This window comes from Daldinia vernicosa (genome assembly GCF_022497035.1).
Source record: "Daldinia vernicosa strain CBS 139.73 unplaced genomic scaffold F5Y00scaffold_53, whole genome shotgun sequence".
Taxonomy (NCBI): domain Eukaryota; kingdom Fungi; phylum Ascomycota; class Sordariomycetes; order Xylariales; family Hypoxylaceae; genus Daldinia; species Daldinia vernicosa.
Window position 1 is genome coordinate 197,646 of NW_025953969.1, and position 23,871 is coordinate 221,516.

At 46.3% G+C, this 23,871-nt stretch overlaps 8 protein-coding genes across 8 annotated transcripts; 2 read left to right on the plus strand and 6 right to left on the minus strand.

Moving 5' to 3' along the window:
* Window positions 1-82: 82 nt before the first annotated feature.
* F5Y00DRAFT_164423 (acid protease) lies at window positions 83-2,085 on the minus strand. Its single transcript, XM_048004762.1, has 2 exons — window positions 1,377-2,085; window positions 83-1,295 (listed from the first exon to the last, which is right to left on the minus strand). Exons 1-2 carry the CDS (start codon window positions 1,684-1,686, stop codon window positions 148-150), a joined length of 1,458 nt encoding a protein of 485 aa, XP_047861650.1. The 5' UTR covers window positions 1,687-2,085; the 3' UTR covers window positions 83-147.
* A 1,546-nt stretch (window positions 2,086-3,631) lies between these two features.
* On the minus strand, window positions 3,632-4,228 carry F5Y00DRAFT_265356 (uncharacterized protein; the record flags this gene model as incomplete). The annotated part of the gene is made up of 1 exon (XM_048011779.1): window positions 3,632-4,228. One exon carries the CDS (start codon window positions 4,226-4,228, stop codon window positions 3,632-3,634), a length of 597 nt encoding a protein of 198 aa, XP_047861651.1.
* A 687-nt stretch (window positions 4,229-4,915) lies between these two features.
* Window positions 4,916-7,355, minus strand: F5Y00DRAFT_245837 (MFS general substrate transporter). Its single transcript, XM_048009036.1, has 3 exons — window positions 6,263-7,355; window positions 5,735-6,172; window positions 4,916-5,660 (listed from the first exon to the last, which is right to left on the minus strand). Exons 1-3 carry the CDS (start codon window positions 7,092-7,094, stop codon window positions 5,095-5,097), a joined length of 1,836 nt encoding a protein of 611 aa, XP_047861652.1. The 5' UTR covers window positions 7,095-7,355; the 3' UTR covers window positions 4,916-5,094.
* Window positions 7,356-8,862: 1,507 nt separating this feature from the next.
* F5Y00DRAFT_255155 (fungal-specific transcription factor domain-containing protein) lies at window positions 8,863-11,754 on the plus strand (the record flags this gene model as incomplete). Its single annotated transcript, XM_048010266.1, has 9 exons — window positions 8,863-8,902; window positions 8,991-8,994; window positions 9,253-9,303; window positions 9,355-9,706; window positions 9,760-10,003; window positions 10,078-10,109; window positions 10,160-10,227; window positions 10,404-11,292; window positions 11,326-11,754. 9 exons carry the CDS (start codon window positions 8,863-8,865, stop codon window positions 11,752-11,754), a joined length of 2,109 nt encoding a protein of 702 aa, XP_047861653.1.
* A 72-nt stretch (window positions 11,755-11,826) lies between these two features.
* Window positions 11,827-14,652, minus strand: F5Y00DRAFT_272748 (MFS general substrate transporter; the record flags this gene model as incomplete). Its single annotated transcript, XM_048013042.1, has 6 exons — window positions 11,827-12,566; window positions 12,627-12,807; window positions 12,877-13,212; window positions 13,288-13,569; window positions 13,641-13,812; window positions 14,420-14,652. The coding sequence occupies 6 exons, from the start codon at window positions 14,650-14,652 to the stop codon at window positions 11,899-11,901; spliced, it is 1,872 nt and encodes a 623-aa protein (XP_047861654.1). The 3' UTR covers window positions 11,827-11,898.
* Window positions 14,653-18,213: 3,561 nt separating this feature from the next.
* Window positions 18,214-19,596, plus strand: F5Y00DRAFT_245843 (Cloroperoxidase). The gene is made up of 4 exons (XM_048009037.1): window positions 18,214-18,350; window positions 18,419-18,659; window positions 18,726-18,997; window positions 19,061-19,596. The coding sequence occupies exons 1-4, from the start codon at window positions 18,263-18,265 to the stop codon at window positions 19,246-19,248; spliced, it is 789 nt and encodes a 262-aa protein (XP_047861655.1). The 5' UTR covers window positions 18,214-18,262; the 3' UTR covers window positions 19,249-19,596.
* Window positions 19,597-19,676: 80 nt separating this feature from the next.
* F5Y00DRAFT_245845 (MFS general substrate transporter) lies at window positions 19,677-21,731 on the minus strand. Its single transcript, XM_048009038.1, has 4 exons — window positions 21,303-21,731; window positions 20,889-21,236; window positions 20,695-20,835; window positions 19,677-20,635 (listed from the first exon to the last, which is right to left on the minus strand). The coding sequence occupies exons 1-4, from the start codon at window positions 21,671-21,673 to the stop codon at window positions 19,801-19,803; spliced, it is 1,695 nt and encodes a 564-aa protein (XP_047861656.1). The 5' UTR covers window positions 21,674-21,731; the 3' UTR covers window positions 19,677-19,800.
* A 134-nt stretch (window positions 21,732-21,865) lies between these two features.
* F5Y00DRAFT_245847 (uncharacterized protein) lies at window positions 21,866-23,501 on the minus strand. The gene is made up of 2 exons (XM_048009039.1): window positions 22,367-23,501; window positions 21,866-22,302 (listed from the first exon to the last, which is right to left on the minus strand). The coding sequence occupies exons 1-2, from the start codon at window positions 22,800-22,802 to the stop codon at window positions 22,088-22,090; spliced, it is 651 nt and encodes a 216-aa protein (XP_047861657.1). The 5' UTR covers window positions 22,803-23,501; the 3' UTR covers window positions 21,866-22,087.
* Window positions 23,502-23,871: the final 370 nt, after the last annotated feature.

Consider the following 23,871-nt stretch of genomic DNA (forward strand, 5'->3'; position numbering starts at 1 on the left):
CTCCAAATGCCAAATGATCAGCCTTGAGTCTTGTCTAGAAAGTGCTTGTTCGGCTTAATATATATATAGATAAATAAAGACGATGGTAAATAGATGGCGGCGCCCTGTGATCTGGTCCCAGACGCTCTGAATATATGAGAACTCCTTTTAGAAAAGGAGGAAAAATCCACTGCCGACCATCATTAGACCCATACTGGCTCCCATGATGGCTATCCTAGACCAATCTAAGGGAGGCGGTAGTGAGGCGGCAGAATCATGAAAGCCGCCGCTGGCACCGTACGACGGTGTCTCGAGAGAGCTGCTCTGGGTTACCTCGGCTTGGTTAGGCGCCGCGGTAGCCGAAGGAATTTGAGCACCAAGGCTGGGGAATGCGACAATGTTGGATGTGGTGGAGTTGAAGTCTGTAGGCGCAATCGCAACTTCATTGTTAACCAAGTCGTAGACCACGTAAGCCGACCGTAGGAAAGTATCTCCTAGAAGGAATGTTGCGCTGCTGCTGCTGAAATTTTGGATACCGAATTGACAGATCACTTCCCCTTCGTTTGGACCATCTTCAAACTTGCTAACACCATTCAGGGGTAGAACAAGCTCGTCCATCGTAACGTTGATGACTGGACCGCCAGAACCGCCGAACCCAAAGGAGAAATGACCTTGACTATTTGCCATGCTACAGGGGAGTAGCGGAAGGTTCACTTCATCGTAATAATTAGCGCCTACCTCCTGCCAGATCTGTTCTGCTAGGTCTGTTGGCAAGTAACTGAATGTAGTGCCAGAGTCGAGGACGACGGGAATGGGAAACTCGGAAGAGAGAGAGTCGGTTCCTGATGGAGATGACGCTTGTACTGACGTTAGAGCGACGGTAAAGGACGAAAAAACTCCAGAACGCGAGTCTTTATAAATGTTTATTCGGGTAAGATCGCCATGGTACTTCTCGGTATCGATTCCGCCGAACAATATACTACCTTTGCTCGCATCTAGATCATTTAACCACAAGCTATACGCATTGGTAGCAATAAGCCCCTGCTTCTGCATTTTTACTGGGAGGTTGTCATATGTAGAAGAAGTAGAACGGGTGCTACCGACAATAGCCTCGCTCGCTACATATCCCACGCCAACGAGGCCGTACGGAATATCAGTATTGACACCAAGACCCATAGTCATATTGGTCAAGGTGGCGTCGCCGATTGCAAACGTCTCGGCGATATAATCGCCTTTCGAGTGACTACCGTCGACATAAGAAATGCTAAATTGATTTTGCCCCACGACGGAGAAGGATGTAGAATCGCTTTCGTCAACTGGAAATATTAAGAACGTTTAGTTAGCTACGATGAACTCGGGATATCTCTTATTTGTTCGTCCGCTACATAGTCACTTACAAGATCCCAGACTGCAGCCTGCATTATCGGTAGTTTCTTGGCAGACGCTAGAGCTGCTCGAGGGTACCCAGATGTCGCTTGATCCGGTATCCAGCTGTAATGTTAAGTTCTGGGGAGGAGTGCCAACTGCACAAGAGGCAAAATAACCCCCTCTAAGTTTCTCGTTGGTGATAACCTCTGTAACTGTTCCATCTTGTCGCCTCACGATCTTAGTTCCTGTTTGCCTCCTGTGTATATCCCATTGGACAACTTGCGCCCGAGCGACGGAAGCGACTAATGCGCCGGCCGCAAAGGTCGCGACAGCTTTCATAGTTCGGATCTAAAAGGATCTAGCAGAATAGGTTGCACCGCAGCCGCTAAAAGGTCTCGGATAGATGATCGTAGATATTTTGGAGTAGGTACCCGGGGAATTAGGTATTAGCCAAGAGTTTTCGTGGGGTAACCCAAGCAAGCCAGTTGTTCAGGGTCGTCGAATTGGCTATATCTTATGGGAATGCAAAAAAGAAGGGGAAAAGAGCAAACGAAAGACAATGGGAGCCAAGAATGAATAGTATAATAAGAAGGAAACTAGGCAGACGCCAGCGGCTAGCAAAAAAGACAGGTAAGGTGTGACTGAAGTGAATGAATAGGAGGTAGGTAATGCAACAGACAAGTAACAAACAAAGAATGAGACGAGACGTTAAACCCCAGGAACCGGCCCGGATGCCAAGGAGATGCCAAGATGATTAAACTGATCGGAACCAACGGCTGATAACCTTAAAGTGGCGGGAACGATGGGTCAGGACGTGCTATAAAAAAACCCCCCCAGCTTCAATTACTCGCCGAGAACAAGAACAAAAACAAACTCCCTGATGTTATTGCGGCAGTGCGATCGAGCTACTAACAGCTAGCAAAAATTTATTAGTTAAATTAGGTAAAGTCGAGAGTCGAAAGGAAGATGTAATAAGTAGAAATAATTTTTAAAAAGGGCCCGAGGACAGAAAGTGGCTATAAGATGACGAAGCGCCTGGATTAGATCTGCATTTCATTGCGCGGTTGCTGCTACACACAACCATACTGACGCAGTACCTTTGTACTAATCTGCCGGTTTCCCGAGGCAGCGAGGGCAACTAGGGGCAATAAGGTTGCTTAATACAGGGGTTAAGCCGGTAAATCAAGAGGCGCAGCAAAGGCGAAATCAACCGTATTGTAGGTACAACAGGTACAATTTATAGTCACTATATCCCTAACTGTTGCACTAACTTTTACACGAGCGACATACAATTATAGAATACACTTATTCATCGTCATTGAGCATTGAGCAACGACAACGTTCAGCATCTACCATTTGGAGCTTATTAGACAGACTCTCCCAGCCAACCTTCTCATCCTACATACGCTCTCTAGGGTGTCTCTAATCTGACGCCATCCGCTGCGCCTACTAACGCTTCTGCGATGGTCTTTTTTACTATGTACGCGATGCCACGAGCTACACGAGGCATACTCTTACAACCAAATAGTGCTTAGAAAAATTGAAATCACTTTCACATCAAGCTCTATAAATACCTATGACTATGAAATAGGAAGTCACTGGGAGTACGGTGTTTTCGTAACCCGATGGACAGAAATTCGGATGCACAACATGCTCAATAACTCATTGGCTCATGCGAATTCAAGATGCGACAATGTCTGCTAAGCCACCCTTAGGCCTTAGGCCTCAGGTTAGAGGTACATATGGAGACATGGAGGTATGATATGTATGCGGCTACGTTCGCGATGCCGCCTTACCGAATATTTAGGAGGTACTCAACTTAACGGCCTAGTCATAGGCATCCTTTTGGAGTCTACGTCCGGTATGTCTACGTCCAATATTTAACGATACTACTATGTATGTAGAATTTCAGCTGTGGCGGGGCGTTGAAACAACGGAAGTCTAGAATCTTGGCAGCTGAAACGCTGATATGTACATCGTCACCCTTTTTTATCTCAGCATCAATTCTTATTAAGGAACTCGAACAAGGAGGCTGAGACGTGTTCGACCTACGCTCAACCCCTTATGTCAGGCATAACAGACTCAAAACTCCGAGGGCGCCTATGTGAGGGCTTAGTCGTTATAGGTACACTCGCGATCTATTCTATCAGCTCAGTTACGTTTACATGCTTAACCCCCATCCGAGAGATGGTCGATAAATGCTCATTTACCATCCACCAAAATATCCCCTTAAAGGCCCGCTCCACGTTATAATACGGTTTTCTAATATAGTTTGCCATGCTTCTCAAAAATAGTTCCATCGGTCTCTAATATCGTACACCATATCGTAACTCCCGTCGTCTCTGATGGACTTGTGCTTAGACCGGTTTGAGAGCTGGCCGTTTCGTTCGCGGTTCGTGTATATGATGCCCCAGGCGAGTTGCGCAATGTTCGTCGCCACGGGTACTATGCCTATCAATAAACCCAATACACCGAAAATGGAACCGGCTGCTATGGCGATGATAGCAGTGATGAAGTATGCGCTCCAGATCAGAGTCTTGATACATGCGCATGAGAGCAGTATAACTGGATTCAACCGGCCCCGGACGTATAGCACAATCTCAATAATGTCAAAGATAAGAGTACCGATACCGAGGACGAGCATGACAATTCCCATGATCCGCGCGTACTTGACTAGGTCATCTGCCTCGTAGCCTAAGTACACGATCGTAAAGAGACCAGACGAGTCAAGCTTGCTCTGCTGCCGCTCTACGGAGGACGCGCCAACGAAAAGTAAGACCGCAGCGACAATACAGATATGCATAAGGAGGATTTGTAAAATCCAAAATGGTAGCACATCGCGCTTCCGCCATATTCCTTCGTAGCGTCGCATTTCGACCATGTTTCTTATGGTGTATTATGCTGCTATATTTCTCTCTTCATAGACTGTGGATTGATATAGGGTAAGTCGTTAGTATACCTTGATAGTGTAGGCACATTAACGGACAGACAAGGCAGGCATTCACTTCTAGGAGACGGACAGGCTTTTACTATTCTCTTTAAACCATTCTCGAGAATTATCATCGAAACCATATGGAGGTACAACATTTGGCATACTCCTTTCCGTTGGACTACGCCGCCGAGAGGGCCGCCATACCGGCCATTGTACCACGGGAAGCCGATCCTCAAGGCGTAACAGGACGCATCCTTTTATGGCTATTCTTATTTGACATAACACAATACTTAGTGAGACTATTCTGTCTTACACGAAGCAATATATATCGAACCGACCCAAAACTACCCAAGGTATATACGCTTCTAGCACACGATATGCTATAAAATAGCTGGGTACTATAAGCAGTCCAACTAAGGAGTATTGGTTTTCTATGACTGTTGTGGATCGATATACTAGAGACAGTACGCCATCGGTGTCTGGGTAACACTGATCGGCTAGGATAACCAGCCTCTTTTCCTATTAATATCAAGGCAACCTAGATATATATCGTATAGACTGTAACTCCTGTGGCTGAAGATAATTCGTAACATATAGGTACTCAGCCTACGGCCTATGAGGCCACCCCAAGATAAAGTCAAGATAGTTTTTATTCACTCCTTGGATAATGAACTCCAGGTTAGTTCATTCTAAGTCCTTCCAACTTTTATCTACCCAACACATATTCCTATTGTAACCCTTAAGTACCTACATAACCTATAGTTTTACCAAACATTCATTGTAACCTATATGCGTTCCCACATTGTCTTAGTTCTTTATTGTACATGCTCCTTTTCCTCGGCCTTGGGTATCCGTACTAGGGTTGCTGTAATGAGAGCTCCCGTCAGTGCGGAAGCGAGCCCGAACCACCAAATTGCCTTAAGCCCCTGCAGCCCTATTTCACCTGTTGGCAGCGGATCGACCTTTACTCCTATCGAGTCCGAGATCGACGTCATGATGGCAGATGTTAAGTTTTGTACTGTTACCAGCAAGGCCCCGGCTGAGCCCTGGTACGATTTTGGGACGCTAGAAGTAATAAAGATGGCCGCCGCCGCAAAGCTCATGTCCGGGCCGAACGTCGCCAGCGCCACACCCGGCAACGAAAGCGCCCAATACGACGTGGACGGCGTCTGCGGTAGGAAGAATGCGGGCCCTAGAGCAAAAGCAATCATACTTGCTGTGAATATCCAGTGCCCCGGGAACACGTGTAGCGTCTTAGACACGACGAAGGCTGCTAGTATGCCAACAATACCATTCGGAAGGATGTATAACGCCACTGTGAGAGGGCTGGCGCCTTGGTAGCGCTGCCAGAATTGGACGGCGTAGAATTGCCATGCGCCAGCTTGATAGAGTTCTGTTAACATCTTGTTTGGTTCATCCTTTTAATACGACGAAATTGGGACGGTGTAAACTTACTAAAACCCCCAAATCCGAGGAAGTATGCCACGAGAAGGGCTGCAAACCCGGGGGTCTTCCACAGGCCATTCGGGACCAGAGGTCGCTTTACGGAGCGTTCGACAAAAGCGAACGCGACGAACATCAAGAGGCCTACCGCGATGAGTGAGTATGTATAGGGACTCCAATTGGCCGAAGAGCCCTGCGTCAATCCGAAGAGCAAAAGTCCGCAGCCCACAGACGAGAGCACGGCGCCGAGGTAGTCAAACTGCCGGAGCGAGGGCGCGTCCATGTCATTGCTATCTTTCGCAGGACTCAGATCCGGCAGCGTCATCTGCGCAGCCACGGCGCAAAGTACTAGGAAAATAGCCGTGCTTCCAAAGAGCCATGGCAGATGTGCAGCCAGCGCGCCTCCATGGATGCAACCTAACCAAAAACCTAAGGGGGCTCCGGCTGCCACTATAAGAATTGCAGTTAGCAATGACAATAGTGCTATAGGTAGGTTCCAAAGGAGAAAACGAGAAATCGAAACACCCTGACGTGACGTACTCAACGAGAAGACGCGCGTTTTACGAACGCCGGGCTTGTAGACGCGGCCGAGAATGCTCATAGACGCAGATACAAGAACCCCTAACGAGAGTCCCTGCATAGCACGAGAGACGAAAAACAAGATCTTTAGTCGGGGCGATACGGCCCCGGCGGCGACGGCATGCCACGCTGCGCTCCATAAGAAGGCGCCAACCATCAGGGGCCTCGGGGCTGCTAAATCGGCGAGTGACCCGGCAACAATAACCGATAATCCACTGGCTAGTAGTGCAGAGCCCAATACCCAAGGAGTTTGGGTAGCCGGAAGGCCAAGAGCATCGCGCAATGCTGTCTGTGCGATATTTGCGTGACCATACGTAAGCGCAAAGATGAGTTGGCCCGCTGAGCACACTAACACGAAGACTATCTCGGCCGCCAAATTCGGCAGCTCAGGCGGAATGCCCTGGGATAAGCCGGGACGGGAAGCCCCTCCGTTACCGCCGGTTTCCTCGTCGGGATGATGTCCGGCGACGCTTCGGCTCCTTATGGCGCCGAGCTCCAACATGGGATCAAGAAGGACTTCATCGCGGCCGTGGTCGGTGATGTCGCGTGTCTGTAGCTGGACTTCAATCTGGCTGCTTTGGCTCTCGTCCGGGGTCTGGCCGAGAGCCTGAGCAAGAGCCTTACGATCTAGGGAGAAGTAACTGCTACGCGAGGACCCTAATAGAGGATCAGGCGAAGCGACGCCGGAAGGGAAAGCTCCCGTTTCTAGGCCTAGACCCATATATGGCGTTTCTACGCCTGCGTCATGGTAGAAATCAGCGTCTGGCAGCGGGCGCGAAGGATTATGATCCATAGTAAATTAACAAGAGGGATAGGGATCAAGTTCAAGTCCTTTAGGTTTAGTAAGACCTTAAGGTCCCCCTCGGTGGGAGTACCGAAGTGTCAAGTGCATTTTTATAAGACGAATTTCGGTCCCGGTGGAGTCGAGTAAAGTTTTGGTTGGCATCGGAGACCAGCCGGACGTGCTATTGTTCACCTTGCATTAGAGATACAGGTTCTCATGGTGGAGTGTACCCTTCCCCACGTCATAGATCGTGATGTGAATGGCTACAAGGTAAATGTTTGCAATGGGAATGAAACCCATCGCGGACTACTAACGGAACTATATCAGGAGATTTCTCCTTGTGGCCAATCACGACCGATTTACACCGCTGGGTTTACGATTCAACTAGTAGGATATTGTATTTGCCTACATCCGGCGTCAGCAACGGATATAACATTCGAAGATAAGAATTGAAGCACGCCGTATCTATTATCCACTAAGTCTAGATTATAAGTCTAGACTATAAGTCTAGAATAAGTCTAGATTATTTCGTCTGCGGTGTAGGGGTTGTATTCCGGTGATGCTTTCGCTTGAGCACCACAATTGTTACATATCGGGGAGATGGACTTGGCGTCTTGGCCGGTCACCTCATTGCTATGTAAAATTAACTGACCAGTTCGCCACCGATGAGTATTCCTGCAGCATTAAACTATCTACACTAGGAACTTAAAGAAATAGATTGTTAATCGGTGGGTCGCTTTTAACAATCCTGTTTTATAATCTCTTCGTATCTTCAACTAATGGACAAATTCGAAAGTCGTTGCTAGCCCTCAGCCCTCTGTTTTAGCCCCCTTAATGAATGATATTGTATTTTTTATTAACTAATCTCAATAACGTGCTATCAAATACAATAGTTGATTTCTTCTGCGATATCAAGTCTTATAGGTTTGGTATATGTAGGTAGGTAGTAGGTATAATGAACATAAGCGGTGCCTATGTGTTTGATAAACTGTTTTTTTCATCACCGTTTTCCAGAGTAGTCTCTCGTATATAATCTACCTTCACCGCACTGAGAGATCCTAGGTTTTTTTATTAAGACTCTTAAAAAAACTCATATTTAAACATCTTGTTTTAATTCATGCGCTTGTGAAGTGAGCCACTACTACTCCCTTACCCTTTATAGTGAACTTCAATTTCAAGCCATATAACCCCACCCCTTTCCTACTTTAATATATTTAGAATCCGTGATTTAAACTAATAACGGACATATGCTTCAATAACAAGTAAGTTGGAATAATTTAATATCCAATGGTGACGCTGTGCGTCTTAGTATCACAACACAAGGACCCGTGATACAATATTACAATGGTAATACGTATCTAAATAGGTCTCGTAGTGTTGTATGATTGATTAAGTAAAAGGGAGGAATCTATCTAGAATGCTAATTACAATTTGTATGCATCTCTACTCGTGGACCAGTGAGTCCTCACGAGTGGTGGTCCGTGCCCAGTGGTGACGGATCCACACCTTGGGCTTGCTTCCCAGGCCCTGGCCAAAATAAATGAGCCACACCATTAAAGCCCACCTATTTCAACTAAAACACGATGATTTCATATATGATTTTACACACAACGTCATAGTAGATAGCATTTAAAACTTATATAGATAGATAAAGCAAAAGGAGGCGATTCTTATACTATTTCCTATTTTATTTTAAGTCGATTGGTTACGTTGTAATTGCGATATAAAGTTACCCCAAATCAACGATACCCTTAAAAAGGCTATTGGAATCTAAGCGATGAACGCACCAATAAAGACTGGGATTCAATGCCAGATAGGTGGGATGATATTATATTGGCTAAAGTAGATAAGATTGCATATTAAAACGTTTAAAATGCATTGTTTCTACCTGTAATTGTCTTATAGTCAGGTAGGTAGTGTATTCAACGATTACCTTACTCAGTGGTGTTGTGTCTGTAAGTGGGATGTGTGGCTGGTGGGTGTGGCTCATTTATTTTGGCCAGGGCCTGCTTCCATTGTTTTAAGGCTTGGGTTAGGTACCCTTGTCCACTGAAAACACCGGGTTATTCGTAACATATCTCTCTTTATTCTATCTAGACTTCTTCAAAACGAAACCCCTCGAATTGACTATCTAAGTCTAAGCTATGGTGCAATCAACATCTCATAGTAGGAGACGTGTCAAGCCTATCTTGAGCTGCGCTTTCTGCAGAGGACGCAAGTAAGTGGTTTCTTTTGGAGAGAAGATGGACTGTGCTAAAGCCCCTTGTAGGCTTCGTTGCGATAGGCAGTCTCCTTGTGCTGCTTGCGTGCGACGCGATAAGCCTGATGAGTGTATCTATAGTTGCTCAGAGCAAGAGCGAAAAGATGCTGTCGACTACAGGCCTCGTACTAGAGGCCAGCAGACGCGCCAGAGAATTACCCGCCTTGAAAATCTAGTTATTGAGATGGCACAGAATTCATGTCGACCATCAAGCAACAATGCAATGCCAAGCGGGGTCCTGAATGATAATATCCCCCAGCGTCAAGAGGGCAATATAATAGATGATATGGGTAAATTGAGTCTCACTGATAGTCATACAATCTACACTGGTAGTTCCCATTGGGTTACGATCTTGGACGACGTAAGTTGTTATGATAGGAAGTCTACCAAGCAGTCTGATGACCTTTTCCCTAGATCCGGCATCTCAAAGACGAGCTCTCGGAGGAGTACCCCGAAGAATACTCTGAGAGTAATAATACGAACCCCGAGCCGACTCTGTCTAATGCTGGATTAATGCAGGGCTTGACTACCACGAAGTCCTCTCTCCTCAGCAGTGCGCCTTGTCTTCCGAGAGAGCAAATTCTAGCTATGATGCCTCCGCGAAAAGTGGTTGATAGACACGTATCCCAATTCTTTAATGATTATGAGATGGGCCCTTGTAAGTCTTTTAATTGATATCTGGGCTAATAATCGGGATTCATTGTTAACTGGGCTGATGCCGCTACTTGCTAGTTATTCTACACCGACAAACGTTCCTCGCAGAGGTCAAGAACCCGCACCATTGTTATTGATTACTTGCTTATTCTATGTACAGTACGAGACCTTCTGGGGTAACCCTACTAATACCTCTATTATGTGGATAGGGCTTTTATTTAGTGGTAGGTGTTAAGCATATCGAAACATCTATTTCTCCCACTGCTCAAGTGCTGTTTGATCAACGATAGCTAACCGTTAACAGTAAGTCGAACAATTCTTTCTCCTGGGGAGATAAATTCGGCCTCTAGAAGTAGAGGATATGACCGCTAACACGAATCCCTTTCGGTCTTCTAGGTCATGAGCGTATCTGCCTTCTTACAGCAGCAAGACGCGAGATCTCACGGCTTGTCCGCCGTCGAGGTACAAAATATGTTGGAGACCTATCGATGCCTCACCACCCATTGCTTAATCACCGGTGATTATCTCTGTCCCGGTAAGTACACCATCGAAACTCTGACTTTATACTACTTTGTCGAACGGAACGTAAACATCGATATATCCGTAAGTAATTGGATTCTTATCGGTGTCATCATCCGGATTGCGCTACGCATGGGCCTTCACCGCGATCCTTCTCACTGGCCGAGCATTCGACCCTTGCAGGCAGAACATCGGCGACGGCTCTGGATCATCCTGTACCAGATGGACTTCTTTTCGAGTACGCAAGTGGGATTACCACGTATTATAAAGGATTCCCAATGCGACACGCGTCCGCCCGCGCACTTGTTCAGCTATGATATAGGCGTCGAGCATGACGAAATTCCACCCGAGAGATTGTTGACGGAATCTACTGCGCTCCTATACATTATACAGAGAGATAAGATCATCCGAGTAACAGCGGAGATATACGACGTAATTGAGGCAGGGCCACCATCACCATCCACTATTGCGACGTTAAGCTCCAAACTTCAAAGGGCCATCGATGCCATACCCGCATGGCTTAAATTTAAACCACTCGAAATATCAATCGCAGATAATCCTCTTGCGATACTACACGGCATGTTCATGGATGTCCTTGTACAGAAGGCTGTTTATCTCCTCCATCGGTGGAGCTTCATGAAAGGATCTTCCGGGGAAGAAAACGCGAAGTCTAACGACATCTGCATCAATGCTGCACTTGCAATACTGGAGCATCAAAGAAGAATGAGCGAAGAGGTTCAACCTGGGGGCATTCTGTTTAACATTCGCTGGAAGGTGCCTATATCCCTTAATTATGAATTCCTACAGTCTACAATGATGCTATGTTTCGCGTTGAGTAGGTTTGACAATAGTCACTCTGGTGCGAGTGATTCATACTCTCTACATAGACGACATGACATCGTCGAGGCTCTGACTTTTGCGAAAGCTCTATGGGAGAAGGAGGCGGACCAACTTACGGAAGCGCGAAGAGCAGCCAAAGCCATCGCGGCTGTATTGCGGCAAGATTCGGACAAATCAAGTACACCAACATTGGCAACCCTCAATGGTGGCCTGCTTCATCCATCTGTGAACATTGGCCATGCGGCAGGGTTCCTCGATCGGATACCAGGAGAAGCTACGCAAAACTATTTCGATAGTTTTAACTATGAGCAAACCATGGGTTTGGATCCTTCATTCTTCGCGGTTGAAACCGGAAACATACTGGAAGACTTCGTATCAGAGCAATATCACCCCTAGCCTCCTGAGACTATTAATGGCAAATTTTTCGATCTCAAGTTGCTTGTGGAAAAGAAAAAATCTACATTGAATTTAAAGGGGTTACCCCCTGCTGGCTACCCAATCTAATTACTGTCTAATTGTGCCTACCGTCGTATGCGCAAGTTACGGGCTACTTTCCGAGGCGGACGGAGAATCCTCCTTCTGCTTTTTCACACTGCGCCATTCCATACCGAGCCCACCAAAGATGGAGAGGCAGGATATGATGAGTGAGATTTGGAAGCATACGCGCAGCGATTCATTATAGCCTTCCAACGCAGTAGCAAGGTACTCAGAAGGAATGATATTCAAAAGTTCGGTGGCGCCGGCGCCTGCAATTCTTTGAGGGTCGAAGCCCGGGATTCCGGCAAGGCGTGTGGATAGTTGGCTGACCAAGACGTTTTGTCCGACCGAAACAAAGATGGCGCCAAAGAGCGTCTGAGAAAAAAGCATAAGCGAAGCACCGATGGACACTTGGTCGCGCGGCAGCACCGTCTGAGCAGCCATGTTGGGCGCCTGGATACAACCGCCAAAGCCCCAGCCGAACAGGATTTGATAACCAATCCATTGGCCTACGGTTGAGTCGACTTCAAACGTGGTAATTAGGCCGGAGCCAATCGTTGTGAGGCAGATGCCGAAGATCACGAAGGGCGTGTAATAGCCGATGCGGGTTGTTAGTACGCCAGTGATAATGGACGCGATAACAAGAGCAAGCACCTGTGGTAGAAGGTGAATGCCGCTCTCGACAGCCGTATCCCCTTTGACAGCCTGAAACCATATGGGAAGGTAATAGACTGATAATCTAGTGTCAGCATGCAATAGTATATCCTATCTGAATTGGGGGTTATACTTACGCATCAACGTTTGCTGAGCGCCAAGGCAAGAGCTCACGAAGAAAGCACTATAGATGCTTCGTTGAATAAAAATACGCGGCGGTACCGTGGCTCGTTCCGGCCTCCAAACTTGAATCAAGATAAATGCAATCAAAAGGGCGAAAGCAAGCACCAGCAAAGCAATAATTCTCCCATTATTCCACTATATGCAGTTAGTTCTGCCAATCCAAGACGGTAGAAAAAGCGCCGCAAAGGGAGTTCCAGAACTTACACTATACGTAAACCCACCCCACTGGAGAGCCAGACATAGACAAACTACTCCAGGGATGAGAACGGCTTGTCCCTCAATGTTGAGTTGCTGCAGTTTGCTTCTCAGAGTATGCTTAGTGTTAGAGTGATCGGGAACGTGAAGCAAGAAGAAGATAAACACCATCACGACGCCTCCGATGGGTAGGTTGATATAAAAACACCATCTCCAGGTAACGTTCGTAGTAAAAGCGCCACCGACTAACGGACCTAGTACTGACGAGATCCCGAATACGGCACCGAAGAGGCCTTGGTACATTGGGCGTTTCTCAAGCGGAACGGCATATACGATAATAGTGACCTAATGTATTATAGCATCGGAGAGTTAGAATAATTATGAGGTAATAATATCTAGTAAAGATGAAGGGGAACGTACAACACCAGACTGGACGCCTCCAGCCCCTATTCCAGCGATTGCTCTACCGATTATAAAAGCAATCGAGTTAGGCGCCGCACCGCAAATAGCCGAACCAATTTCAAATAGTAAGATAGCTATCATAAAGGTAGCCTTGACGTTCATGAGGGTGTATAATTTCCCAAATACGGGTAGGAAAGCGCAGTTGGTGAGCAAGAATGCTGTGCCATACCAGCCGATGTCGTTTGCCGCGTCGAACTCGTTGGTGATGGAAGGTATAGCGGTCGAGATGATAAGTCTGTCCTGTTAGCCACGTTAGTTCATTGGTACATCCTACCATGGTAGAGTAAGCATGCTGCTACTCGCTCACATACCAAGGCTACCAAGAAAATGCCAATATAGAGGGAGGTCAGTATGATTGCTAGCTTATAACCCGAGGGATACGCTTGGCTGGTTGAGTCAATAGGCGCCTCATTTTGTTCGCTCTGGCGTTGAAGCTCTTTCTCCTCCCGTAAGACCATAATTGGGTGAGTGCGGTAGGCTAGACTGGGACCGATGTAAGAAAATCAGTACGAGGCGCTGCTACAAGTTCTAACAGACTGTGGATACTTGGCACGCGTTTAGAAGTAGAGAGTAAGTGAAATGCAAGTTGAAGAGAAATATATAAAATAAATAGGGAAGCCTACCCCTAGGTCTAGTTGAATTTACACGGTCCAACGCCTCCTATTGTCCACAATCACGGAGCGTGCTCTCAATCCGCTGTATTTTCCATCGTCGTCGCTCATTTCAGTCATAACGGGGCGGGTTTCTACGGTCTTGAATGGGGCTTACGACTGTCCGTCCGACCGTCCGCTTTCCGACGCTCCACGTTGCGAATCGGGGTGGATGCTTTCCGGGGTATTATCTAAGAGGTAATTATACATATAAAATTACTCGAATCTAATCACAATATCATATGATGGGTTAGGTCAATGGCTCAGTTGCAATTTAGTAGATCGTCTACGGTACAGGCCTCCTCGGCATTGAGTATATTTATCCACTACCTGATGTACCTACGTAACGGTCGCATTCATAAGGCACCTAACCTAGGTACGGGATGAAAGCGACGCAGACGGTGACTTAATAAGCGTGAACCTTCCCTTTTCTAAGGAACTCGCAAACTAAGCAGGTCTGCAGCGGGACGATGCGTTGTGGTGGATCAACATAAGCCGCCGTAGGAGGTTCCAGGGGCTGTGGCTTGGGGCCGTTTCCGGGTGGGTTCCCGGACTGTAAAGGTGCAAGCGTCTGCCCCGAATTGGCCCTGGAGGACTGGCCCGTATACCTGTTGATGTTGAATGGGGGCAGGTCCTTGCCACCCCCGGCGCCGTATTTATTTGAGTTTGGCATGGTTAATTTCCGTTGCGGATGAATCCGAGAACGGGAGGAATACCTAGGGTTATGGATAGCGGGGAAGGAAGTCTATGCCTGGGCTACTATGGAAATCCGGGGTCCGTATGGTGGTGTTCTGGAAAACATAGCAAACGGTACTAAGAATGGCTGGTCTACGGGTGAACATATAGAAAAGTTGAGTGCCTTCATGATGGAGACTCTATCTCCTGAGTGAATGGTTATACTATAGGGACGTATTGTGAGTTTGAAATATATAACTGTTAGTTTCTCCAAAACATAGTAGCCAGTAGCCAGGTAGAGTTACTAACACTATACGTCTCTGATTCACTTTGAAACCTGCCATGATTGTTAACGTTGGCAATCGGGGTTTTAGAAAACCTTTAGTATCCAAACGCTTTCGAAAGAAGGTTACTGCAATTGTTAAGCCATCAAATATTCTATGATTTACTTCAAAGTTTGGTAAATACTACATAAATTAACATTATCGGTGAAGATCCTTATTTTAATATCAACCTATAGTTCTGTTTACTTGATTGTGTAGAAATGCTTGTGCCACATAATTTAGGAAGTGATCTATAATTGGAGTATCAGGGTTCTAGACGAGACATCTAGAACAAAGGGCACCATTAGTATGTAGTTATAGCCGTAGCCTCCCATAGCCAGCCTAGAGTTCCTCACCAAACAACGAAGTTATTTCCCAGCTTCTTAGTCCACCTCATAACATGGAGCCCATACCATATTTACCTTCAATATAGATAGAAAGCAAGTGAAACAAAGTTGGTTCATCCATCATGACGGAACGACTCTTGTTGAAATGTGTCATTGGGAAACTGCTTCTGGATATAATGAGGCATTTTAGTAAGAATGTGTATATAAGTCGGGCGTCGCTCTTCACTCGCGGAAAAGCTTAGTGATTTAACCGAGACACCCACCTAGATAAGAGCTAACTAACACGACTTGTATACCGTCGTTTTAACTATTGACATAACTTATTTGTTCCCAGGACATGATGTTACCTATTAGTTTGTATCTAAACGAGGCTTATGACGTTAAATGCTAAATGAGCCCCTGAAGCTATAGTAGCGGCCGTAGTATATAGTGGTTAAGGGGCTGTCACATAGCAGCTATCCTGGGACATCACCAATGAATAGTGCACGCGTACTATGTATTCCGGGTGCCAGTGTACGCTATAATGTGATGCGTACAACCTATCTGGCAGCTGCTTCCTTAACACGTGTCGCCTAAGCCTCGCCCTCTATCCTTCTAGGGTTCCTCCGATATCTCGCTTGAGACATACCTACGGATCCATTTATTTATCCTTTTACATAGCCTCTACTTCATTGCCACGATACACGCAGGTGATTGTGGATAGTAGACGGTAACGTATGATATTACCTTAAGACTGGTAAAGAGTACCTGCAGCATGAGCTCTTGTCGCGTGGAAGACGCAATGGGAACCAACACCTTTCAATGTGTTGATTATTCTAACTAGGTACCCATCACGAACCTAACAAGAATCGGGAAATTCAGTAAATGAAATCGGTATGATAGTTACGAAACTAATAGGCTGTCTAAAGCAATTATATGAATATTGTATACATAACCCATGAATGTGATCTAGTAGATCTTTCTAGTTTACCCCCTTTTTGGTTATTCTTCTACTATCACTCTTAGTTTATTGACTGATTTGCCTTCAGTCTCCTTTTGTCATATTAGGCATTAAAACTATCCAGAAGGATTGAGGCTTGGATGCCCTCTAACCCCCTTAATCACAATCGTTCTCTCAACTGACCGTTGTCCATGATAGCTTCTATTGCCACCTGCATTAACCTGTTTTTCCGTTCTAGATTTTTTGACTCAGTATTGCATCCCGTTTTGTTTCGGTCCGATTATTTGACATGTAGGTTTGCAACTATGGACCTAGTTAATGGTCATTTTAGCGAGTTATCTTTGCTGTCGCTATACTGCACGAAAATTATTTTGATAGTGCCTCATCATGCATCATCAGGATTCAAGAAAAATCTTCAGCGAGTATGATGCCGATTACCCGAGATATAGAAGTATGGTCACAACGCGCTGGCGAGGAAGGCGTCATTTAAACGACCCCTAAAGCCAATCGTACGAGAGTTGAACAAGATATTGTAGCCGGTGACCAGAAAAGGAAGTAGAATCGTGAATTCCGACTCTGCGTAGTCGTATTGGCACATTAAGCTAGCAAATTCATAGACATTTTACTATCCCGAGCCTGAAGATAGAGTATTCCGTTAAGCTTCTTTTCCTTGGCAAGCTTGGATACCCATCCTACCATCTAAGCCTCGATACGTGGCATGAGATCTTGGTACTACTGAGCTCCTCGTTGGCCGGTTTGGACGTTTCGAACTAACTGCCATACTAAAACGAACGAATAGTCTTTACTCCATTACTCCATTACACAGCCACCCTTTTGGGTGCAACGGTGCTCTCCTTTAGTTGTGCGTTGGATTGATCTATCGCGACTAACAAATGGGGCGTCAAGAGCACGAGCCTCCCGAGTATCCCGAGTACCTATCCCGTTGGAGGCTGCATACGGTATCGAATGAGCCTAGTCTCTATCGGCAATTTGTCTAGGCAGCGCGTTATGAGACTTTTTTTTTTTCTTTTTTTTTCTTTTTGGTAATGTAGAGATATGGTTTATGGTGTAGACGGGTTAAGTGAGAAGTAAATTAGTTTAGTCACGTATCTTCCACTTAAGCTCGAGCGTTTAACGTAGTGATTTGTGGCCGATATAATATGTTATAATACATGAATAGTTTAGACCGGGTTAACATGATAGAATCGGTACCGAAGCGGTTAGGACTCAGCCGCACTTCTTCATTTAGGCGCAAGATAGAGTCCTCGGACCAATGATTCTGTCCGATTTACCCCTGAATTCGGTCCTGTCCCGCTCGTGTATGCAGTCCGGCTGTCAGGGCAGTGTGGCAGCTTTCGGTAAATGTTGCATGAATATCAACCCCATGTTTGTAATGAATGATTGCTAATTCGCTAGAAGACTCAAGGAAGATCTCGAAAAGGCATTCCGGCCAATAAAATGAAATCATATTGTCATCTGTTGTGACTGCTCCGCCCCAGGATCGACAACGTTAGGCGGTCTCTACCCATACGGAGCAGCTCTAAGGCGCGGTTCTCGCCCTTCGGACTCGTCTCCACGATCGAGCTTCAAAGCTTAGCTCCCCGGTTCATAATCCGGTAGGTCTCATGACCGGGGTCCGCGGACGAAACTTACCGCCACATAGGGCTTCTATGCATAGAAAATGAGGGAATTTGGGTATGATGGTACTGCCTATACTGCGTTTATTGCGTATCTGCGGTACGGCTGCGGGTGTTAAATCGCTGCCTGGTTTGGTGACGCGGCACCCTGACTCTACGTCAACAGCGTCCGGAACGTTCATTCTTTCGATAATCTCCGGTCCGTTGTATGCGCTGCTTAGTTAACTGAAAATGTATTTACAGTTAAAATATTAGAAGTATTTAAGGAAGCTGGTGCGACCAACAATGTATCATCTCAACACGTTTTAATATCATCAAACGATTTAATATCATCAACAAGTCAAATTCAAACTAAGTCAGGATGAAGCTAGTTTATCTATCCTCCGCCGTAGCCTTCGGCTCCGCAATTGCCGATACAGCCCCGTGGGAAGGTCCCGGACCGAACGACGGTAAGCTATCCACCAAAACTCGGCCGAAGCAAACATCGAGTACCGCGTTGCTAACACTAATAATAAAGTGCGTTCGCCTTGTCCCATGCTCAACACTTTAGCAAACCACGGGTTTTTACCTCACGATGGAAAGAGTATCACTGTAAATAAGACGGTAGATGCTCTATCCTCGGCGCTAAATATCGACCCGGAGCTCAGTACCTTCTTGCACGAGTTCGCGGTGACCACGAACCCTCAGCCTAACGCGACGACCTTCGACTTGAATCACCTCAGCCGTCACAACATTCTTGAGCATGATGGAAGCTTGAGGTGTGTTTCCGAGCCACGATGATGCTCTTTCACTTAATTATAAATCACTAATTCAAAGGTACATAGTCGTCAGGACTCTTACTTTGGTCCTCCGGACGTCTTTAACGAGGCTGTCTTTAACGAAACCAAATCGTACTGGACCGGAGACATACTTACTATACAGATGGCAGCCAACGCGCGTGTGGCCCGTCTTATGACCTCGAACCTTACGAACCCTGAGTACTCGCTTTCGGAGATAGGCTCACGCTTCAGTATCGGCGAGTCAGTTGCATATCTCTCCATTCTAGGATCTAAGGAGACCGGCACGGTCCCGAAGGCCTACGTGGAGTACTTGTTCGGTAAGGCGATGATGTCCAATAATTTATGAGTGCATTTAGAAGCTAACAGAGTAACTTTTATAGAAAATGAACGCTTGCCTTATGAGCTTGGTTTCTCAAAGATGAAGGACCCCTTGACGGAAGAGGACCTGGGCAACCTGATGGACAAGCTCGTCGAGGCTCAGCATTTCCCCCAGTCACCTGGCAAGATTTCTAAGCGTGCCGAGAGGCCTTCCGAGAAGCGTGCTGGGAAGCGTTGCCCATTCCACTAGATGCGATCATATAATTTGTGGCGATACTAATCTAAACTTCTATTTGACACATGGCGCTTGGGATGAATGCTGGCCCAAGAACGACAACTTCGCTTTTGTGATGCAATTTTTATCGGTTATTATACTCTAGACAAGGTATATATGACGAATTGGGTAATATGTAGGATAAAAAAGGGGACTTCAAACAGAAGGGTACCATGGAGTTTGTATCTATGAGTTGACAACTCGGTGTGTACATACCAACGTACATAATTGATTTTCCCATTTGCATATTACTTCAATAATTTACTAGCAGGTACTCCGCGGAACAAGAAAATTCTATTTTCAAGGTGACGAGTACGTTTATATAGAGGAGAATTCGGGTAGTAAGGTATTTAGGGGTAACTCGTATTAAGGTGTTACTTAGATTTCGACGATACTTTGGCTGGCATCATGCGACCCTTGCTATAGACCTCCTGATCATAACTGTATTCAATTTATTTACTCGATTAGATATGCGAACATAGTAGTCCTTCGTACTGGAATCTTGGTGCCGAGGAATCAAAGACTATTTTAACGCTGCTCTAACTGCGGCCGGAGTTCTCGCAACTCTGCTCCTGTTGCCACTGGTGCTATAATATCATCGGCTGGGTCTGCATCTGCAGGATCTTCCCAACCCTCACGATCATCATGTACGAGTCTTACGAAACAGATGTCAAGTATCAATGCTACAACACAAAGACCCACTCCAAAATATAGAGCTGCCCGGAAGCCTGCTACCATGCCGTGCCTACTGGTAACTTCCGACTCCAAGGTTGATGCGAAGCCGAGCCCAAGTCCGGTGCCGTATAGAAGTAAGGATCCTATAAGTGAACCCGCAATACCCTGTTGTTTTCGATTAACCGAGTTACTGGCAATGATTTGTGCTGCTGTGTAGGTTAAGTCGGGTGATAATGAGCTCAACACGGTGCTCGGGAAAACTTGATACCAATAGGATTGCTGTTCTGGCATGGTAGCAATAAGGAGGTTTGCTACTAGCATGCAGAAAGCACCCATTGCTAAGATCCATTGCGCCGACACTCGTGGGATGAGGTAGGCTGCTAAGAAAGTAGCAGCGGCGCCGCCAATTCCAAAAGGTGTCCAGCCTACGGCAAACTGCATTGGTGTCCAATGACGGATCTCTTGTAGCCATAGAACCGTATACCAGAGCAGACAACCGGTTGCCATGAAGTTGAGAAGGACCACGAAGATTAACGGCGTAAAAGACGGTGCCTTAAAGATGCCCAATGGCATGATAGGATCGGATGCAAAGTAATGCTCCCATATGTAGTATCCAATAAAGAGGGCAACAGATACGACAAGCGTGGCTATAACTACGGCATTTGACCATCCCACAGCCGGTGCTTGACTGACGAGAGGAGCTGGGTCAATGAGAAGTTTGACAAGGAAGCTAGCTAAGCGACTTACTTCCATACGATGTTAAAGACAATTAATGCGGTTAAAGCAAGAAAGGACCCGGTCCAGTCTATCTTCCCGCCACGGTCGACAGGAACTTCCCGGGGTAGAAGAGCCCATAGGGCCACCGTGACCACCAGGCTGACGGCCGAACTGATCACCTGTATTAGCAGTCTTCTATATAGCATTATGAAAAGACAGCTTACATGAATACAAACATCCACACTAAAGATGCATGTTCGATGAACCCTCCGGTGATAAGGCCGCCGATGTAACCCCCTATAGGTGCAGATGCGCCGAAGAAGGCCAGACTTAAATTCCTCGTGAAACCGGGAGGATTGGTGATGCCGATCATAGCGACGGCATTCGGCATGATAAACGCTCCTCCAATCCCGGATATCGCACGCATGACGTTGAAGGATATGAAGTTGTCACAGAATCCGCACACGAAAGTAAATATAATAAGGAGTAGGCTCCCTAGTAGGAGCATGTTCTTATGCCCATATACGGCCCCAAAACGACCACTGACCAGAACGAAAGTTCCTTGTGTAAGACTTATTCATGTTAACGACTATTGTTGAATTCGTGATTCTCAACCAAGTAAACTGAGTACCACGTACGGATAAGAAGCACCAACCCAGTTGGCGTGCACGCCCGACACACCAAGCCTCTCACTAATCACTAACCCGCCAGCGATACCTATCAGGTTGCAAATCATCTGCATAAGGTTACAGGCGACAATCAGCGTCGTGGTGGCTAGACGGCGGCTCTTTTTAGTAACATTCAATGGGGCTACGTCGAATACACGCTGCATGTCCTCAGGAGATGGAACGGTATGTTGCGGTACTGGAGGCCTGCCATTATCAGATTGACGATTGAATCCTTCCTGTGTTGCCCTTGAGATTCCATTTCTAGGACTCGCTGCCGATAGCGCTGCAGGAAAACTAGCACCAGGGGTCAGTTCGTGATGGAGTATGGAATGTAACGACATTTCATTATGATTAAATCAATCATAGACATTTACAAATGCGTGCCAACGTTTAAACAACTAGATGCTATAAATTATAGAGAGTAAATAAATTCATACATTCATCGCAGGTCAATAACATCCCGTTACGCCGATCTCGTCGCTTGGAGGACCACCTAAGCGGGGTTTGTCGTATTATATCGAGGCCACGACGCTGTCGACTCGTCCGTTACCGGATTATATGACCAAGACTAATATGGACCTACCTGGCCTATGAAGTTATAACCCTATCCATCAAGAGTCAACTGTGAATTAGATGGCTGTAGGCACTTTCATATATAGTCCACCGATAGAACGAGCATGTAAGTAAAGGGTCAAAGCACATATCAAGTCCACATCATTAAACGTCGGTCATCCATCAAACCCCTTAATACGTCTTCACACATGTTCGACAGCGGACACGGCGGTTGTTCCGGCGTCCACCGTGAGAATACTCCCAGTGATCCAACGAGCTTGTTCGCTAGCCAGGAACCTAACAGCCGTCGCACAGTCCCACGCATTACCTTCTGTTCGCAGGAGAGTACTGTTTCTTCGCGCTTCTCGGGTCTGTGCGCTTATTCCTTTTGCGTATATCATGGGCGTATAGAGATAACCTGATAGGATTTAGTGTACGGAGATGGGGATAAACAGGAAATATTCTCGTTGTGCCTCGCTTACCTGGGCAGACGCAGTTCACACGAATACCATCCGATCCGTGATGCGCTGCCATGGCGCGTGTCATGTTCAGAACAGCACCCTTGCTTGTCGGATATAGCAGATGAGGAGTACCCCCTACTAACCCCGCGGCGGATCCAATATTAACGATACTTCCTCGAATCCCTTCTGGCGACTCGGTATTCTTGCGCATTTCGGGCACGACGAACTTGACCATGTTTGCCATACTTGTGATATTTACGTCGAGCCCACGACGCCACTGATCCAAGTCAAATTCTGTGGCAGTGCCTCTGGCGCCCATGATGCCTACGTTGTTGACCAGGATGTCAATTCGCCCAAACTTAGACAGCGCTGCATCTACAATGTTTTGACAATCGATGGGCTTCGTAACGTCTCCCTGGCAGCTAGTACTCTCCCCTTTGCCTTCTGCTTCTATCATCTCGCTGGTGTGTTTAGCCCATGAGGGGTGTACATCCGCACACACGACAGAGACTCCATCCTCGGCTAATAGAATCGAAATTGCTCGACCGTTACCGAGGCCATCACCTTCGCAACCCGCTCCTGTCACGATAGCGACTTTCCCCGCGAGAGATCTCGACGGCCTTGGAGGAATGTCATCCGCCACTAAACCCGAGATTAGCGAATCTAACCACGAAAGACTGATTCCTAATCCACTCACGAGTTCTCCTTTCAATACTGAATGCTCGTCGTAGAAACGTGTTGTTCTCAGACATACAATGCAATGGAGACGCCCATGTGAGGGGGACCGGACCTAGCGAGGGGTGAGTGGTCTTCGTACATATTGAAGACAGAGCCCGTTCTATTGAATGCGATTGAGCATGACGAGATAATACATCTCTAACAACAAAGTAACGCATATTCGAACTTGAACTCGCAATCACCAAATTCAATCCAAGTTAAATTGTCGTTTCGGGAGCTGCATATTAAGCATCCCATAGATTGTAGGTTGAGATGAAAGGAGAGAAGTTCCATCTCCAACTATCAAACTTGATGAGCAGAGGTGGTGTAACCAGAGTTCACCTAAGACTCTATTGATATCTCGTAGTCGTGTTGACCACCCCCTCACCATCGCGTACACCGTTAACCAAACAGAGTGCCTACGCCACCGAGTACTGCCTATTATGATGTTGTTGAAGCATGTTTTGGATTGCGGGGTAGCCGCCGGCCTCCCTGTGAGTGAAACCCGAACCTGTCATAAGAAATAATAGAGAAAAGTGGCGCTGGGAGTAGAATAGGGGCTTAACACAGACACAGTTGTAAGATGAATTAATTAGTTGTATCCTTTAAGAGTGAGAGTTACAACTGCCAATTATTCTTACGACCTAGGTTAAGTATTTAATATATTAAAGATAGACACAATTACACTAAATCCCGTTGACAACCTTGTAAATAATGTTTCCAAATTGCCAAGAAGGCACTTTTGCTGCCAAGGAGGAGCAGATTATCTGTTAGCTTATAGCTTAGTTAAGTCAAATTGAGTGTTAGTT

What these genes read in the sequence shown, in the direction of transcription:
- F5Y00DRAFT_164423 (XM_048004762.1), bottom strand. Translation starts at nt 1,686, where the DNA reads ATGAAAGCTGTCGCGACCTTTGCGGCCGGCGCATTAGTCGCTTCCGTC. An exon ending in AGGCTGCAGTCTGGGATCTT is followed by an intron (nt 1,296 to 1,376) that starts GTAAGTGACTAT and finishes TAATATTTCCAG; the next exon opens with TTGACGAAAGCGATTCTACA.
- F5Y00DRAFT_245837 (XM_048009036.1), bottom strand. Translation starts at nt 7,094, where the DNA reads ATGGATCATAATCCTTCGCGCCCGCTGCCAGACGCTGATTTCTACCAT. An exon ending in AACGCGCGTCTTCTCGTTGA is followed by an intron (nt 6,173 to 6,262) that starts GTACGTCACGTC and finishes CAATTCTTATAG; the next exon opens with TGGCAGCCGGAGCCCCCTTA. An exon ending in CCTCGGATTTGGGGGTTTTA is followed by an intron (nt 5,661 to 5,734) that starts GTAAGTTTACAC and finishes AACTCTATCAAG; the next exon opens with CTGGCGCATGGCAATTCTAC.
- F5Y00DRAFT_245843 (XM_048009037.1), top strand. Translation starts at nt 18,263, where the DNA reads ATGAAGCTAGTTTATCTATCCTCCGCCGTAGCCTTCGGCTCCGCAATT. An exon ending in GAGCATGATGGAAGCTTGAG is followed by an intron (nt 18,660 to 18,725) that starts GTGTGTTTCCGA and finishes AAAGGTACATAG; the next exon opens with TCGTCAGGACTCTTACTTTG. An exon ending in CTACGTGGAGTACTTGTTCG is followed by an intron (nt 18,998 to 19,060) that starts GTAAGGCGATGA and finishes TAACTTTTATAG; the next exon opens with AAAATGAACGCTTGCCTTAT.
- F5Y00DRAFT_245845 (XM_048009038.1), bottom strand. Translation starts at nt 21,673, where the DNA reads ATGTCGTTACATTCCATACTCCATCACGAACTGACCCCTGGTGCTAGT. An exon ending in GTGTGGATGTTTGTATTCAT is followed by an intron (nt 20,836 to 20,888) that starts GTAAGCTGTCTT and finishes ACAGGTGATCAG; the next exon opens with TTCGGCCGTCAGCCTGGTGG. An exon ending in GTCTTTAACATCGTATGGAA is followed by an intron (nt 20,636 to 20,694) that starts GTAAGTCGCTTA and finishes TCCTCTCGTCAG; the next exon opens with TCAAGCACCGGCTGTGGGAT.
- F5Y00DRAFT_245847 (XM_048009039.1), bottom strand. Translation starts at nt 22,802, where the DNA reads ATGATAGAAGCAGAAGGCAAAGGGGAGAGTACTAGCTGCCAGGGAGAC. An exon ending in TGTGAACTGCGTCTGCCCAG is followed by an intron (nt 22,303 to 22,366) that starts GTAAGCGAGGCA and finishes AAATCCTATCAG; the next exon opens with GTTATCTCTATACGCCCATG.